At 33.2% G+C, this 15,200-nt stretch overlaps 1 protein-coding gene and 2 non-coding genes across 3 annotated transcripts; all 3 read right to left on the bottom strand.

Annotated features, from left to right (window-relative positions):
• Positions 1–1,709: 1,709 nt before the first annotated feature.
• LOC118049447 (uncharacterized) lies at positions 1,710–3,354 on the bottom strand. The gene is made up of 3 exons (XM_035059444.2): positions 2,952–3,354; positions 2,614–2,841; positions 1,710–2,119 (listed from the first exon to the last, which is right to left on the bottom strand). Exons 1-3 carry the CDS (start codon positions 3,240–3,242, stop codon positions 2,078–2,080), a joined length of 561 nt encoding a protein of 186 aa, XP_034915335.1. The 5' UTR covers positions 3,243–3,354; the 3' UTR covers positions 1,710–2,077.
• An 8,376-nt stretch (positions 3,355–11,730) lies between these two features.
• LOC118049449 (small nucleolar RNA R16) lies at positions 11,731–11,814 on the bottom strand. Its single transcript, XR_004687686.1, has one exon. It is a non-coding gene; the product is annotated as a small nucleolar RNA R16 (small nucleolar RNA).
• A 57-nt stretch (positions 11,815–11,871) lies between these two features.
• Positions 11,872–11,960, bottom strand: LOC118049448 (small nucleolar RNA R16). Its single transcript, XR_004687685.1, has one exon. It is a non-coding gene; the product is annotated as a small nucleolar RNA R16 (small nucleolar RNA).
• Positions 11,961–15,200: the final 3,240 nt, after the last annotated feature.

Below are 15,200 nucleotides of genomic sequence, written 5' to 3'. Positions count from 1 at the left end.
AGGCGAAGATAGTAGCAATCCACTTTGTGATTTATAGGTGGAGGCTTTTTGGGACGATGTGTGAGCTCAAGAGAAAAAACTAGATTATTTGGAACAAACCATAACATATTTAGCTCGGCTAATGGGTATCGCAAATAGGGATCATGAAGAGGAGACTATCTTGCTAAAAAGTAGGACTTATCATACACAAATTTTCTTGTGGTGCTAGAGAATGATGATTTGAATTTCTAGACTATAGAACTCGTATTGGTATGTCTTTATATTCATCTTGGCAAGATTTGAGACAATTATTAATTTTGAAGTTTATAAAACATGATTATGAAAAGATTTTATATTGGATAGATAATTTAATAGATTATTATTATTTGCTTTATGTTCAACATTCTCAAAAGACGAGGAAAAACAAGGAGGAGTTTGGTGAAAACAAAATTTCAAAGTTATTTAACCATGTTAAAGAAAACATGATTAAAGAGGTTGCTAACAAACAATTTCAGTCTTTTAATCTTAAGACAGTGGCAAGCGATGATTTTTTAGTCATGGATAAAAATCTTACAAACAAAGACATTGTAATTTATGACAATTCTCCTAAAAATATTTTCAAATATATTACCTTGAAGTTTCTTTATATTTAAAGGTTGAAGTAATTAGAAGTCATAGATGATTATAAGGTCAAGCTTGATAAAAAAGAATGTTTGAGGGAATTACAAGTGGACTTCGTAGGAATAAAAAATATGAACATGAAGTTTTCTTTAGTATGCGCACATCATAAATTAAAATTTGAAGTTCACTGGTCAAAATATGCTACTTCATGAAAATGTTAGTTACAAATATTATATTTGAAATATTTATCTACTTGGAGTGGAAGAGTTCAATTTTTTACAGATAACTTGAGAGCAAGTTTTTTTTAAGTAGAGGGAATTGACATGGGGAAAATTCTTTCATTTTCTTGCCAGAATGATGTTTATTGCACAATTTATCAATGGTTAAGATTTTTTTTGGTTTTGAAAAGTTTAATAAGAGTCCAAGATGTAATTTGATAAATTAAGCATAATTTTTAATACAACAACTAGATCGAGCTAAAAGTTTGATAAGAATTTTGAAGGTTTTGTTTCGTATTAAGTTAAAATTTCATGATGATTAGAAATCAAGAAGACACTCAAATAAAGTTTCAGAAGGTTACTATGCCAAATTGTCTTTATTTTTCTATATTGTATTTGGATTATTTTTTTTATTTAGCCTAAAACTTTTAATTTAATTAATATTTTACTATTTATAAATTCTAGTTTCAGACAAATTCTATTAATTATATAAGTTTTAATTAGGAATAATTTTCTATAAAGAATTCTAATTTTAATTAGGAATCATTTCTTATAATAAATTTAAAACTAATATAAATAGAGTTATTATTTTGAGAAGAATATTATTATTAAGACTCGATAAAATATCAAAAAAAAAAAAATTTCTCTACCATTTAGATACATAATCTTAGGGTTTAGAGAACCCTAGCTTCCAAGCTTGTTAGGCATGTGAAAACCAAGCTTCCAACTATTAATGAAATATGGCCGGGTTTTGTAATGAATTGTAGGCTTGTGTTTGGTTCCTGGGAAAAGGGACAAGGCAATTCCGGGTTGCATAATACTCCATATTCCCTCCACTAAAACTAAAAATAATGTAGATTTCTAGACCAAGTAAACCTCAGCACTTCAGCATCGATGAAAGTATCATGAAATTTTATTTCATGGTTTAGTTATAGTACGAGAAAAAGAAGAAGAAGCTAAATAACGTATAGTAATTTACACACACGTACTTAAAATATACGTACAGCTTTTATTTTCGTAAGGAAATTTATCCTATATATTGATCTGTTCAGCTCTGCATTCTTGATGAGAAAGGTCATCTGGGAAGATTGATGGAGGACGAGAGAAGAGGAGCAGGAGCTCGCAAGTAACAAGTACTGATCTCTTTCAATCTGACTGTAGATGAAAAATGATATTTATTTTTGTCATCTGCCAAGCTTCAAGCAGGCTGAAAGAAGTTTCAGCGATCGCAAGTGAAAAATACCATTGGCTAGACTTCCTCAGTGCTTGCCGTTGCTGTCTTGAGATCCTTTCTCCTTCGGCTAGCATTCCAACAAAAAACAAACACGAAACGATTGGAACATCATGCTGTCTAAGACATTAATTGTCTAAATTAAGATGTCTGAAGTGCAAGAGTTTGAGTTGTAAGTTCATTATGCATACATTATCTATGAACCAGATGTTCATATGCTTCTTGAATGTAATTTCCGATCAAAAGTTCAGTTAATTTAGATATTTGCCAATTATATCAAGATAAACCAGATGTGATCATATGCTTCTTGAATCTTAATTAATTGGGAAAACATAAACAAAATAACATTTCAAAAAGAGAGTGGCTGGAGAATAACAAAAAAGAAAAAGAAAAAAATATATCTTTTTTGAAAAGCAATGGCCATGGAATATTCCCCTTTCCAGCACTAAAAGCAACAGCCAAAAACTAATGGCATCAAGAACAAGTTAAGCCAAAGAAACACACCCTCCAATAATATAATCTGATCAATTATGCAGCAGCAAGTAGCAACAAGGAACTGCTTACCGTTGTAGATTGAACAGGAAAGGGGTCACCAAGATTGATGGTGGAGCTAATAGAAAGCTTGGCAATCTCAGAAACAGCAGCATCTCGAACAGCAGTCACATCACTTGCTAAAGCCTCATAAGCAGCTTGAAAAGCCCGTTCCCAAAATCGAGGCAATCTTGTACCCCTACTGCTATGCGTGTACACGTCCCACATGCGCCACACCAGTTTCTTCTTCTCCTCCACTTCCTATTATACAAGTTCAGTAATCAACCCCATAGAACAAATCAAATGCTAAATCTTTTGTTTTTTGTATTTTCAAAGAAAGAGACATGAAATCAATAAACAAGATCACATACGAGAATGTCGACATCATCTTGAGTTTGGAAGCCGAGGTTGTCAGGGTGTTGTGAGAGGTCACCAGTGGACCATTTGAGAGTAATAGAGCCAGTCAACATGGACCAGAAAGCAAGGAGGAGGATTGCAGACAAGACCCAGAATTTGTAACGAGTCTTACATAGTAGACTAGACTCTGAGCTTTCTCTCTTTAGTACTTTTGTGGTGGTGGAGGTGGAGGTGGAGGTGGAGGTGGAGGTGGAGGTGACTGTTGAAGGTACTGTTATGACTGTCGGTGCATCATCTTCGTTCATTTTCTGTGTAGTTTAGTTCACAAGCACTGTTACGCTTGAGAGGGAGCTGGTGGAGTGGAGAGAATTATTTAGGTGATGTTCTTGGTACTACTGAGTAGGGGCCAGTCACAAGCGGTGTTAAATGTGAGGGGGAATGTGGCCTCGCATTCATACAGCAACTACCCACCATGTGGATCCCACAGCGTTGGTGTTTTGATTTTTAGTGTAGAAATTGAAAAGTAACACTATTGGAATATAACTTATTAAGAACAGCTAATGAGAGTTCATGTTTTATTTAAATTAATTATTTTTTACAAAAATCAACCCATGAAAGAAAGAAAAAATAGGATATTGGAGCATGGTAAGATTCTATTTCCGACATATTTGGTACTTTGATTAAAAAAACATTTAACGATAATTTTAATTATATATATTAAAAAAATCACTAAATAAAATTATAACTGGTTAAGGGGTTTTTTAGGGTAATTATAATTTTATTTGATGATTTAAGTGTTAATATAATTATCTAGCTGAGATTTTCTATTCATAACGGGTGTGTAAGAAACAAAGCCTTAGTATATTCCTAATGATACATTATTTTATTTTATTTTATTTATTTCTTTTCTTTTTATTTTTTATGTCACATCATTTTATCTTTTATTTTCTTTTTTGGTCATTAAATATTGAATCTATCTTCACTTAATCGTCATAAGATTTTGGATTCTTTTGTTAAGGTTAATTAATTTATATAAATATACATTTTGATTTCGACTAAATAATCAATAATGGTTGTGTAAAATACCAATATTAAAAATTATGGTTGTGTTTAAATTTTATAATTTCCTAAATATTTTTTCATCTTATATCATTTTTCCTAAACTTTATTAAACTATGTTATTTTTCAAAAAAAAATAAAAAAATCTAATGACCAATGGTATTTTAGAGGGGTAGAAGTTTTACGAAGACTTACTATTTCTCCACCTGGATTAGGCATTTGTTGACAAACTGGGCTCCTCAATAATTTTTTTATTAATAAATAATAATTTCACTGATTGAAATAACTGAATCAAATAAAATATTTATTAAGGAATCTGATTAAAGATCTGATTAAAGCAAATCACAGAACATTTAAAATTCAAATGTAGTTGTTACCACAAGTTATGCCAGATTTTGTGCTCTACATAAATATAGGATTTGTTTGAAATATTGTTATTATCTTGACTGTAAATATTCTTCAGTTACACACATGTTTGAATTCAAAATTCAAGCTTCCAAATCTGTATAAATGTTACAGCAAATGAATAAGAAATGTGTGTGTTGCATTACAGAAACATTGCAGTATAAGTTTCTATATGGTATCAGAGTCGTTTAATCTCTAACGAGTATTTTTTCGATCATTCTGCTACTCTTCGTCTTCTGCTTCCTGCAAATGGCAACCATCACTACACCCATCACCGACTCCACACACTCACCCATAGTCACAATCAATGCTGCCACAACCATCAATGAAAAACTCATTCCCTCTACTTTTCCACAGTGGCGAGCTCAATTCGAAGCCTTGCTCATCGGCTATGACCTCATTGAATTTGTAACAAGCAAGCATAAGTGCCCTGTCATTGATGCACTCAATCCTACTGCATCCAAAGCGGCAAATTCCCACTGGATTCGCCAAGACAAGCTCATTTTACATGCCATCCTTGCCTCCACATGTACCACCATTACCCCTCTTTTATCTGCCTGCAAAACATCTTGTGATGCTTGGACAACACTAACCCGTTTATATGCAGGAAAATCAAGGACACGCGTGATGCAGCTCAAAGAAGATCTTACCTTGAGCAATCGTGGGTCTCGTTCGGTTACTGAATTTCTTCAAGGAATTAAAGTTATTGCTGATGAATTAGCAATCATTGACCACCCTGTTTCAGACGATGATTTGACTCTGTACATCCTAAATGGCTTGGGTGTTGAGTTTAGGGACATCGCTGCTCCCATTCGTGCCCGTGAGACATCTCTGAAATTCGAAGAGCTTCATGATCTACTTGTTAATCATGAAAGTTACCTTCGGCGGCTGGAGTAACAATCTGCAACTTTGTTTGTTCCAACTGCTAATTACTCTCATCGCTGGCGTCCACAATCATCTTTTAATTCTAGACAATCCAGATGGCGTCCCCCGGCTGCTTCTCCACCTCCACGTGGCAATACTGGTGCTCCCAGAAATGGGTCATTTAATTCGGGCCAAAGGAGGTTTAAACCAAAATGTCAATGGTGTGATCAATTTGGGCATACAGCAAAACAATGTCCAAAAATGACTAATTCTGATTTTTCAGCAAATTGTGCAGCCTCTTCCCAACGCAAAAAATCATAAAATGGCTAGTGGGACTCAGCCGCATCTCATAATATGACTACTGATCTCTCCAATCTGACAATTAATTCAGAATATGACGGTACTGATGAAGTGGTAATTGGGGATGGATCAGGTTTGCAAGTCTCTCATACTGGGTCCTTATCACTTAAAACTTCCAATCGTGTCTTTCATTTACGTGATACACTTTGTGTTCCAACCATTCATAAAAATCTTATCTCAGTTCATCATTTTACCAAGCATAACAATGTTTTCATTGAATTTCATCCTACTTATTTTTTGGTGAAGGATCAGATCACGGGGGCGACTCTACTCAAAGGCGAATGTGAAGATGGAGTGTACCCATTTCCTGAGCACCTACCCTCTATCAAGAAAAATATTACTGCTTATGTTCATGAACGTTTACAAACAAAACCGATGGATGCACAAACGTCTTGGTCATCCATCGTCTAAATTGGTTAATCATCTCATTCATGCTTTTTCCTTACCCATCAATAAAAATGGTCATTCCTCTTTATGTACTTCATGTTCTAAAAACAAAGCTCATCGTCAACCTTTTCATACTCATGGTCTCACTAGCAATCTTCCACTTGAACTGATTTACACAGATGTTTGGGGGTCCCTCTCATGATATTGGAATTAATGGATTTAAATATTATGTTATTTTTGTTGACCATTATACCAAATATATATGGCTTTATCCCATGACCCAAAAATCAAAACTGTTCAAACTATTTTTCCTCAATTTCGCAATCTTGTGGAAAATCGTTTCAACACAAAAATCAAAAGTCTTTATTCTGATAATGGTGGGGAATTTATTGGTCTAAAAACTTATCTCTCAGTTCATGGAATTAGTCACTACACTACAGCTCCCCCACACTCCCCAACAAAATGGTATTTCTGAAAGGCGACATCGTCATCTAGTTGAAACCGGTCTTACTTTGCTCACTGATGCTCATTATGCCTCTTTCTTATTGGCCTTATGCATTTCAAACCGCTGCCTATCTCATCAATCGCATGCCAACTGTCATCTTGAATAATAAATCTCCATTTGAATTTATTATTCAATCAAAAAACCCAACTATCTCAAGCTTAAACAGTTTGGCTGCCTTTGTTTCCCATTAACCCGACCATATAATAAAACATAAAACTTGAGCCGAAATCCAAAACCGTGCACATTCGTTGGTTACAGTTTATCTCAAAAATGCATATTTGTGCCTTGATTCTTCTACCGACAAAATCATCACTTCCCGACATGTCATCTTTCACGAAACCCAATTCCCTTTCCAACCGACCAGTCATTCCAATGTTAGTTCTTCTCCATCAGCGGCCCAACAATCTTCTGTTTCGATTTCCATACCAAAGTTATTCTTTGATCCGCCTCCTCCTAGCTCTCCTCTGGATATGGGTCATGAAGTCTTCACATCGTCTGACAATGGACCGCTCTCTGCTCCGTCTCCTCTCCAGGTAAGTACTCCATCCTCTCCACTGGTTTTTGCTTCCCCTGTCTCGATTCAATTGCCTGCTCCCATTGAATTACCTGCTTCAATTGACATTTCTGCTTCTACTGTTCCTTCATCTGAAGCCATACGTGTTCATAAAATGACTACTAGATCCATGAATAACATTTATAAACCAAAAAAATCTTTCCTTGTTACCAAACATCCCCTTCCATCTTCTCTGGAACCCACCAGTGTTACTGCTGCCCTCGCTGATCCTAGATGGCGTGAGGCCATGTCAACTGAGTTAACTGCCTTAATGAGACATAATACTTGGACATTAGTATCTCCTCCTTCGGATTGCAATATTGTGGGATGTAAATGGGTGTTTCGGGTGAAACGGCTTGCTGATGGGTCTGTTGATCGGTTCAAGGCCAGATTAGTGGCCAAAGGGTTCAACCAGCAACCCGGACTCGATTACAAGGAGACATTCAGTCCTGTGGTTAAACCGGTCACGATACGCACTGTGCTAACTCTTGGTGTGATGCAGGGTTGGACCTTGAGACAGTTGGATGTTAATAATGCGTTTCTACATGGGCATCTTACCGAAACAGTATACATGAAGCAGCCTCCTGGGTTTAGAAATCCTGACTATCCAAATCACGTTTGTTGTCTAACTAAGGCAATTTATGGCTTAAAACAGGCACCCCGTGCTTGGTTCTCTGCTCTTAAGCATGCCTTGACTGAGTTCGGATTTCTTAATTCTAAATCAGATTCCTCTCTATTTGTGTTTCATACTGGTTCCAATCTTGCTTATTGCCTAGTGTATGTTGACGATTTGATTATCACAGGCAATAACTCAGTTTTTGTTGCAAGTCTTGTTGATCATCTTGGACAGAAATTTTCTATCAAAGACTTGGGATTACTGCATTTCTTTCTTGGTGTTGAGGTGATTCCCATAGCAGCCGGCTTGTTTCTGACTCAACACAAATATATCAGAGACTTACTTGCCAGGACAAACATGGATGGTGCTAGAGATGTCAATACACCACTCTCAACACCGGTTCCCTTACAATTAAACAATGGGTCTTCCTCTATTGATTCCACCGAATACTGTCAGGTCATTGGAGCATTGGAATATTTGACTCTTACCAGGCCTGATATAAGTTTTGTTGTGAATAAATTGTCCCAGTTCATGCATCATCCCACACAAACTCATTGGACAGCAACGAAGAGGCTGCTACGATATTTGAAGAATACAATCTTCCATGGTTTTACTATTAGTAACACACCCAGCAGACTGTTAACTTGTTTCTCGGATGCTGACTGGGCTGGTAATTTGGATGACAGGAAATCTACTTCTGCATATTTGTTATTCCTTGGCACCACACCAATTTCCTGGAGTTCCAAGAAGCAGCGTGCCATTGCAAGATCCTCCACGGAAGCTGAATACAGGGCCCTAGCAACGGCTGCTGCTGAAAGTGTTTGGCTACTATCACTGCTCCAGGAACTGCATTTTTCTTTATCACAGCCACCACTGCTCTTATGTGACAATTTGGGTGCTACTCATCTCAGTTTTAATCTTGTGCAGCACTCTCGGATGAAACACATCCAGATTGATATTCACTTTGTGAGAGACTTGGTTACGAAAAACATTATTAATGTTCGACATGTCCACACCACTGATCAGCTCGCAGATCTGCTCACCAAGCCTCTCTCCAAGCAACGGACCTACTTCTTACGCAACAAGATCGGCCTATCCGATGGTAGCCCGTTCTTGCGGGGGCGTATTAAGGAATCTGATTAAAGATCTGATTAAAGCAAATCACAGAACATTCAAAATTCAAATGCAGCTGTTACCACAAGTTATGCCAGATTTTGTGCTCTACATAAATATAGGATTTGTTTGAAATATTGTTATTATCTTGACTGTAAATATTCTTCAGTTACACACATGTTTGAATTCAAAATTCAAGCTTCCAAATCTGTATAAATGTTACAGCAAATGAATAAGAAATGTGTGTGTTGCATTACAGAAACATTGCAGTATAAGTTTCTATAATATTCACATCATAAAATGTTGAAACTTGTTATATCAATTCCCTAACCTTTGATTTTTAATTTTTTTTTCCACTTCAATTTGAACGCATTTTGTCACCTGAGAATGCCAACATGGCTGGTATTAACAGACACGTGGTAAAAATTGGATCCTGCTTGAAATTAGAGAAAATTACAATTCCAGTGCCCAACCTTTTGATTTTGTTCTATTTGAGCGCCTACTTTTTGTTAATCTATTTGGGTGATTAACTTTTGATTTTAGCTGGTTTGTTTTTATATTTTAAAAATTTTTTTAAAATAATAATTTTATTTATTTAAATTAATTATTTTTTGATATTTTTAAATTATTTTAATATATTAATATTAAAAAATAATTTTTAAAAACTAAAAAAATATATTATTTTAATATAATTTTTAATAAAAATATTTTAAAAAAAACTACAACCACACTTCTAAAACATATTTATATATCATGAGATAATGACTCCCTTGATTGTGAGCCGTAGGATCTTTTTATCTAATGTCCCAGCTCTTGATTGATTTCAGAGTGGTATATACAGGCAAAGAAATCGTCAACTAGTTTAACGATTTCTTAAACCCTTCCGTCGTAGAAGTTCGTTAATTTGACTAACGATGTCAGTTGATCAACCCCTGTCCAATCAAATACAAACACGTGGCGTGATTAAAACCCATAACATACCCTCAAACTGTATAAATCTGGTCGTTTTTACAATAAATAGGGCTTAAATGATAAAATATGCATAATCTTAAAGTATAAAATGAAGACTCAACCATTATTAGGTTACATTGATTAATAAAATAAAGCATAAGAATTATTAATCCGAAAAGTATTGTAAGAAATAGTTAGGTCCTCAATTTATCTTTTATTTCACAAGTTAAGCTCCGTTTTATAATTTAACTAAATTCATATAGAAAAGGGTTTTATGATTTTCAGTTATGCCAGGTGTTCCGATCTTATATATTCTCATGGCCATCCATCATCTCTCATGTGTTTTTCCAGTGTCACCGCCAGCATTTATTAAATTGAAACACATTTGTAGTCAGCTTAAAGACGACCATTGTTGTCGAGTAAAGCTTCAAAAAAACACAAAGCAACTGGCATTATCAACAAGTGAAAGTGTATTTGGCAGTATGGTAGCGGTTGCTTTTCAAATGACTTTTCATGCCGAAATACATGTTAATGATATTTTTTTATTTTTTTAAAAATTATTTTTGACATCAGCATATCAAAACGATCTAAAAAATACAAACCGCACTCGATTCTAACAAAAAAAAATTGAAATTTAATGAAACACTGTTTGGAACGCAATGCCAAACAGTGTCTTAGAAGCCAGTTGTTATGAGCGATACTGAAGAGATTGAATGAGAGAAGGGGATGGAGGAGAAACTCGAGAAATTTCCAATATTGATTGGAATGAAACAAATGGGATTGAAATGAAACTATAACTAAGATAATTGATCCTCATAATGTTTATTACTTTTAATTGCAGTCCATGACTTTTAAGTTTTTCAATTTCATTCAATTAAATATTTAACCTTATAATTTCTTTCAATTAATATCCTAAAATATATCAATTCATCTTTTCAATTTCAAAATTTCAATTTTAAATTTGAACTTATTTTTTGTGTTATTTTTAATTAATGTTTTTATAATTTTACAATTTGTTTTCACCATTCAAGTTTTTATTTTATATTTTCTTATCATGTTAAAAATACGATTTTAACAACAACTTGGCTCTTGGTGAAGAAGAGCACATGAGCCAGGAAGGGAGAAAAATAATCACTTCATCTTGAATATCAAAACTTTAAACTCTTTTCATCAAAAGTAAATTGTTAAAATTCAGAAAATAAACAATTACATCAAAATTTTTAGACGAAATGATACACACAATTTCTACTATTATTAGAGATTCATCTACGCAACCATTCTCGAAATTTCTAATCATGGCTATATTTTTAATTTTTATTCGGGTATATAATTTTAATATTGCTATAAATACAGTAAAAATGAAATCTTTTAATTAAAGGATTTGTAAACTCTATGATGTTAATATTACCATATAATTTTTTTTATCATTTTTGTAATTATTTTTTTTAATTTTATCAAAGTATTTTACTTGTTGATTAAGAATTGAATTTTTTTAATGGTGATGATCTGGTCGTTGATTTCTCAGTTGCCTACGTAAGTTACAAGTAAGATGAAATGAAAAAAAAAATATGGGTTTGGCAGAGGTGAAAAAATCGAGATTTGCAGGCCAGAAGAAAACAAAGAAAAAAATAAAGCCGGAAAACATATTATCGGCTCAGAAGTTGCATGTAAAATCATAGACAATTTTTCATAAGTCCAGACATAATTTGAAGCAACTTCATCACTGCAGGAAAATAAAAAGTAGCATCAAACATTAAAAAAACCTCTCAACCAACAACAACGTGGAGATAAATCAGAGGAAATTCTGATATATTGCAAATCAAGATAAAAGTAGAACAAACAAGGAAACAATTGCAAATAATCTCAGAGGAAATTCCGCAGACAATCAACACAGCATCAGATTCAGACCGCCCGTCTGCTCTTTCTCATCATCGATGAACATTTAATTGAAAAAAAAACAGAGTTCTAATAAAGATCGACAAAGGCATCAGATAATAAGCGGAGTTTTAGGTCCACATTTAATTCAGTGTGTAGGATAAGAATTTTTTTTCCATCATTGCCTTCATCGCTATTTCTAAACCAAAAAAAAAATCATAAAAAAGAGAAGCAATCGAAGAAAGTTTTGGCATCAGATAATAAGCGGAGTTTATGTTCAACACAACAATTCATTCAGAGTGTAGGATAAAAAACATTACTCATCAATTGCCAAAATTCTTTTTTTAAAAAAAGGAAAAAAAATCAAACAAATTGATAAAAATATAGGTAGTCCATTTGACACCAAGGCAAGATTAATAATATGCGATGGGCTGTAAGCCAACCTTAATGGCTCTTTGCATCGTTTTATCTTCTCCAGAACTCAATTTTTTTGCTAACCGAGAAGTGGGTAAACAGACGCCAACAAATTCTAATCGATCTTACACTATCGAAAACAATCAATCCAGAAATTAAAAAACAAAAAAATGCATTGAAGCAGAGGGAGAGAGTAGAAAAAGAAGGAAGAAAGTTAATGAACGAACCGAGTAGGGAGCGACGGCGAGGGATGTTGAGGTTGCTGCTGCCTTTAAATAGGGGTTTTACATGAATTAGGGTTTTCTATAAGAACGCCTCTTTTTATTGACTGCGGAAGGAGAGGGATTGGGCCCATTATTAGAATAGGTGGTCATTGTAAGTGTTTTTAAACACGGCCCATGTATAAAATTATTATTGCAATCTCCTTGATGGTTTGTTTTTTAAAAAAGATATATATAATTACAAAAAAAAATGTGATTTAATTATGCTTTTTTTACTTCACTGCTATTCTTTCAGGAATTATATTTTATATTCTCAGTCAATTAAAATCTTGAAATTAAATAGAATAACTAAATTACTCTAATATGTAATATACGAAAAAATTGAATAATTATTTGGCTTGCTAGATAATTAATTGTTAATTTGCACACACAACCCACCATCAGTCATCCCCTTCTTCTCAATTCTTCCCATCACCAATCAGACCCCTTTCTTTTATGTCCAATTAGATGTGAGATTATAGTTATAATTATTTTTAAAATATTTTTTATTTAAAAATATATTAAAATAATATTTTTTTTATTTTTTAAAAAATTATTTTTAACATTTATACATCAAAATATCTAAAAAACATCAAAAAATAGTAATTTAAAAATAAATAATAAATAATTTTTTTCAAAAACTAAAATAAACAGGGCTTTAGTCTCCTCTCACTAATTCAAAATCAACCAAACCACAGCTGCATATCCTCCCTATTCTTAGTAGAATCCACGAACAAACCCTCATCTTTCCCCAGAAAAGCTATGAATCATAGCCCTCAATTCAAATGGAGTACACACAGTCCTCTCCTCGTTTTCTTGCAAGTTCAAGAACACAGGTAATAATAATTTGCATTCATAGGAACTGAATATATAGACATAAAAAAAAAAAAAGGTAGGTATTGCCTATAGATTAAAGCTTTCAAAAAACGGTTGAAACTTTACCCAACCTTTCATGAGAGTTATTTAAAATATTTTCATGAAAACAAAAACGACCCATAAATAAGTAAGTCACAACAAGCTTTTCTGATAATTTACAAGCAGTTTGAGAATAAGATCATGGATAGCCAATAACTTGGGCAACACTAGAAAAATCACTACACTAAGTTTGTGTTTGTTTACGTGGTAGCTTCTGCTTTTAAATGACCACATAAATATAAAGTTTGGTAATATAAAAATTTAACTACTTTTATGTAAGATCTATATATATTTTTACTCAAAACATCATTTCATGAGAAGCAGCTGAGAGTTACTTCTCACGTCTACAACCAGGTGAATATAATTCACCTGGACACTATTCACTCCAGGTGAACAGTGCCTAGATGAATTAATTCACCTGGGCACTGTTCACCTGTAGTGAACAGTGTCTGCGTTGCAAAACATAAGGCACTGTTCACCCCAGATAAATATAATTCACCTTGACACTATTCACGTAAACAGTGCCAGGTGAATAACTACTTACATTAAAAAAAAATATATTTTTTTAAATTATATTTTATTCAAAAAATTAGTGTTTAATATTATTTAATAATACTACATAAATTAGAAGAAGATCGCTTGATGACATAGCATTTACAGAATTTGATTACAAGCCCAATTATGTTATTGCCGGGTCCGACCCAGTTAAAAAAATTTTAGTTTTTATTTTTATTTGTAATTGTGTTTTATTCAAAAAAAAAATTAGAAGGAGATCGTTTGATGATGTAATAAAAAATTCAGTTTTTTGTTGTTGCGCACTTAAAAAACCATGGAAAAATATAATCCTTGTTGGATAGATTTTGTACATGATGAAATTGCACATAGTTTAATGGAATAATAAAAAAATACTTGATATCAATATTATTTATTTCATAATGTAATAACATTAGTTAAATCTATAATATTTAAATTAAAAACCATCAATATATATATAAATTATTTTATAACCTCAATTTGAAAAACATTCTTTTAACCAAACACATTAAACTACTTTTTGTTCAACCTCAATTCAACCACACTTTTAACCAAAACATATATTTTTTCAAACCAACCTCAACTAAAAATACTTTTATAAAACAACTTTTTCAAATCACAACCACAACAGTTACTATAATATCAAACATACTCTAAATTTTTGTAAAAATATGAGAATGATTAGGAGGTTTCTTGGAAGAGAGAACTCACTTGTGTCAATTTTAGGATTTGATGCAGGACTACCTCACTTATGTTTTCAACGAGGTGTTGGACTTTTTTTAAAGGGAAGGTTTGTCATAGGTCAAGGCATGAGGATGCACAATGAAAACACTTTTATGATGATGGTAACATGCACGTGTAATGATAGATTTGAATAGTATATTCATGCCTCACACAACTTTTGACTTGGATGAGGGATGTCTAAGATGTGCAATGGCACAATAATATATATATTTTAATTAATATGGGTATCCGGGTTAGCTTGCATATACCTTAACTAATCACATGAGCTCTGAAATTAATGACCATATAAATCTCTAGTAGCTTTTAGGTTTGTGAGACTTGAACTGGTAACCTCTAGAGAACAAACACAGAACCTGATCAGTTGAGCTATACCCTTTAATATTATAAACTCAAGACCTGACCAGTTAAGCAACAATACTTATATAATTGTATGGAAGATTGACATGATGGTTTATGGAGCAGGAAACCCAAAAAAGTTACAATATGTTATGCAGTGTCGGTAGTCACAACAATTAACTGTTTTAAGGAAAAACTGTCCAAACTTGTTTTTAATCCGCTTAGAGGTAGTTTCTTATAGCTTTTGTACATTTTTGTATTATAAATAGGACAAAGGTGGCGTAGCATGCAAATGATTGTCCATTGCAAAAACAAGATATATTTGTTACTGTTCCTTTATTAAAGCTAATAAATGTTGGGATTTTAATGTAA

This window comes from Populus alba, chromosome 14 (genome assembly GCF_005239225.2).
Source record: "Populus alba chromosome 14, ASM523922v2, whole genome shotgun sequence".
In the NCBI taxonomy this organism is placed as follows: Eukaryota; Viridiplantae; Streptophyta; class Magnoliopsida; order Malpighiales; family Salicaceae; genus Populus; species Populus alba.
Note: the sequence above shows the minus strand (reverse complement) of the source record. Positions and strands in the feature narration are given on the sequence as shown.

Coding starts and splice junctions, on each gene's coding strand:
- LOC118049447 (XM_035059444.2), bottom strand. CDS start 3,242: ATGAACGAAGATGATGCACCGACAGTCATAACAGTACCTTCAACAGTC. Junction 2,842..2,951: donor AAGATGATGTCGACATTCTC/GTATGTGATCTT, acceptor CTTGTATAATAG/GAAGTGGAGGAGAAGAAGAA. Junction 2,120..2,613: donor TTCCTGTTCAATCTACAACG/GTAAGCAGTTCC, acceptor TTGGAATGCTAG/CCGAAGGAGAAAGGATCTCA.